Source organism: Puccinia triticina, chromosome 3A (genome assembly GCF_026914185.1).
Source record: "Puccinia triticina chromosome 3A, complete sequence".
In the NCBI taxonomy this organism is placed as follows: domain Eukaryota; kingdom Fungi; phylum Basidiomycota; class Pucciniomycetes; order Pucciniales; family Pucciniaceae; genus Puccinia; species Puccinia triticina.
Window position 1 is genome coordinate 5,939,486 of NC_070560.1, and position 2,225 is coordinate 5,941,710.

Consider the following 2,225-nt stretch of genomic DNA (forward strand, 5'->3'; position numbering starts at 1 on the left):
GCCTCTGAGAGAGTCAGAAAATAGATTTTCCTGCTCTCCTGCATGGTTGATTATTTAAGGCGTGCTTGATGCTGTAAGGAGTTCAGGTCTGCAGGAGCAGACTCAGCTCCCTTTTTTCCCTGAAAATTGAGGTCCTGGATTTTCTCCTGTAAGTCTGAGTTTTGAGGTTTGAAACCCCCAAAAGTGAGATAGCCAAATGATTTGTTGATATTAATTTGAAAAATGCACATCATGGATTTATGACTAGTCCGGCAGTTATATAAAGATGTACCAAAATTTGCATGTATGATTCAGTTTCCAGATGGGGACCGGGGGTCCATGGGCGTTTTGTTTTGATCCATTGGTTTTGCATCGGTAAACAAGTCTGGATAGTTTTGGCGAATGAGCTCCAATGCGGCGGTTATTTCCGGCGTGTCGCCATACCACAGTGTGCGCCTAAGATCGACTCCTAGGTTGTTTGCCATAGTCTTTGTGTCCTCATTGAGCAAATTTGGCCGCTTCCTTACAATGACCGATAATGCCTTGCACAGTCCCGGGTTTGGAGACACCTTCGCGCTGCGCTTCAATGGAGGTACTAGCCCAGTCTTGGACGCTTTCTTCGGGTCTTCTTGCAACTTTAGAATAGACTTAGCAGCGGCCCACCCATGTTTCTTCTGGAGCGAATCATACTCAGACGCCGTCATGTAAAACTCTAACTCTTTCCGTGCGTTCTGGCTCAGTAATCCTGGATATTTTTTGTAAATAAGAACGACTTCATCTTTTAATTGCTGAGTTGGAGTAGAAGACGCCGGTTTGCGTCCTGAATTTGTTTCACGGTTTGCTGCCATCGGAAAAACCGATGGTTCCAGCCATTCCGGCTGTTTTTCTAGAATGTCTACTGCTGCCTTTTTTAGTTTCCGATCGCCGGAAGTGCCTATGGTTATGAAAGCCGACCAATATCCCCAATTTTCTCCGAACGCTGGTTTGCCAGACCCTAACCGTTGTGCGTCAACGTAGTTTTTCAAATGTTGTAAAAAAAAATCCAAATATTCCCCTTCGTCGGTTGAAGGACTGTGACCTTCAGAAGCAGAGCTAGCTCCTCCTGGCCCTCTGCTGCGTTCTCTCGTATTCGCGGCCCTATGTGCTTGCGTAGGCGAAATTGTTGAAGTAATTTTTTGATTCTCTCGAACCCCCAGTCGAGCGACATGAGATGGCTCGATGATAGTGTCAACAATGGATGAACCGGCTCCCCCCAAGTTGCGGTCATCATCTAGCTTCACGACCGCGGGCAGGCAAAGCTTCTCGGATGTTATGCCGTGGTCGACCAAGAACGACCAGCCGAAAATCGCAGCGAAAACAAGTTGATTGGTATTCATCTGTCCTTAAAATTAGAATCGGTACCCGAAGCTACCAAGGGGACTAAACATGCAAACAAGTGTCATCAGCGGAGAACTCATCATAACGGAGGAGCACTCATCAACTCCTAAGTGTGATGCCATGACAAACCATTTTATGAATTTGTTAGGGTACAACTGAAAAAGGGAGTAGTTGGGTTGGTTTCGAGGTCCAAATGAGCAGGGTGGAAGACCTGGAGCGTGCAAACAGAAAGTACTTCCGCGCAACGAACTGCAGTCAACACCAGATCAGGGACTGAGTCCGTTTCACAATGAGAACAAGGAATTACGGAAGCCCTGGACCGGCGTCACTCCGTTTCAGCTTGGAAGATGCCAGTTGGACTTCCCCACTGACTGGTGTCTGAATCACGGTACATTCCACCCGCACCCTGAAACTGTGGACGCCGAATATATCCTTGTCGAGGTATGTACATACTGTAGCCACCCGTGCGCAAGGATGACTCTTCCTCCTCGAGTATAGACTGAACCTACGTCGGGCCAAAGGATTCTTTCTCGGCAAGTCGGTGCTGTCTATACATTACCAATTGGCCAAGGATAGCCAAGGATGATTCTTCCTTGACAAGTGGGTGCACTTGTGCAAGTTGGTGCTCAAGTTCATTCTTGAACACTGAGTTGCAAAAAGTGCATGCAAGCCACATTTTACTACACCCCCTAAGCCTGCTTAAATGGTGTTTTGATTTTTGAAACTTGGTGTTCAAGAAAAGCCTTGAAGACCAACTTGAAAAAGTACATGCAAGTTGTGCCTGGCCAACTTTGAATCCCCCACATATCCACTCGTTTAACTTAACACAAGTCCCCCCTGGTGAGAGGCTTGCTGTGGCTGGCCGCAAA

General features: G+C 47.1%; 1 protein-coding gene across 1 annotated transcript; it reads right to left on the reverse strand.

The window, feature by feature from the left end:
* Positions 1-290: 290 nt before the first annotated feature.
* PtA15_3A638 (uncharacterized protein) lies at positions 291-1,355 on the reverse strand (the record flags this gene model as incomplete). The annotated part of the gene is made up of 1 exon (XM_053167625.1): positions 291-1,355. The coding sequence occupies one exon, from the start codon at positions 1,353-1,355 to the stop codon at positions 291-293; it is 1,065 nt and encodes a 354-aa protein (XP_053018824.1).
* Between the last annotated feature and the right edge of the window lie 870 nt (positions 1,356-2,225).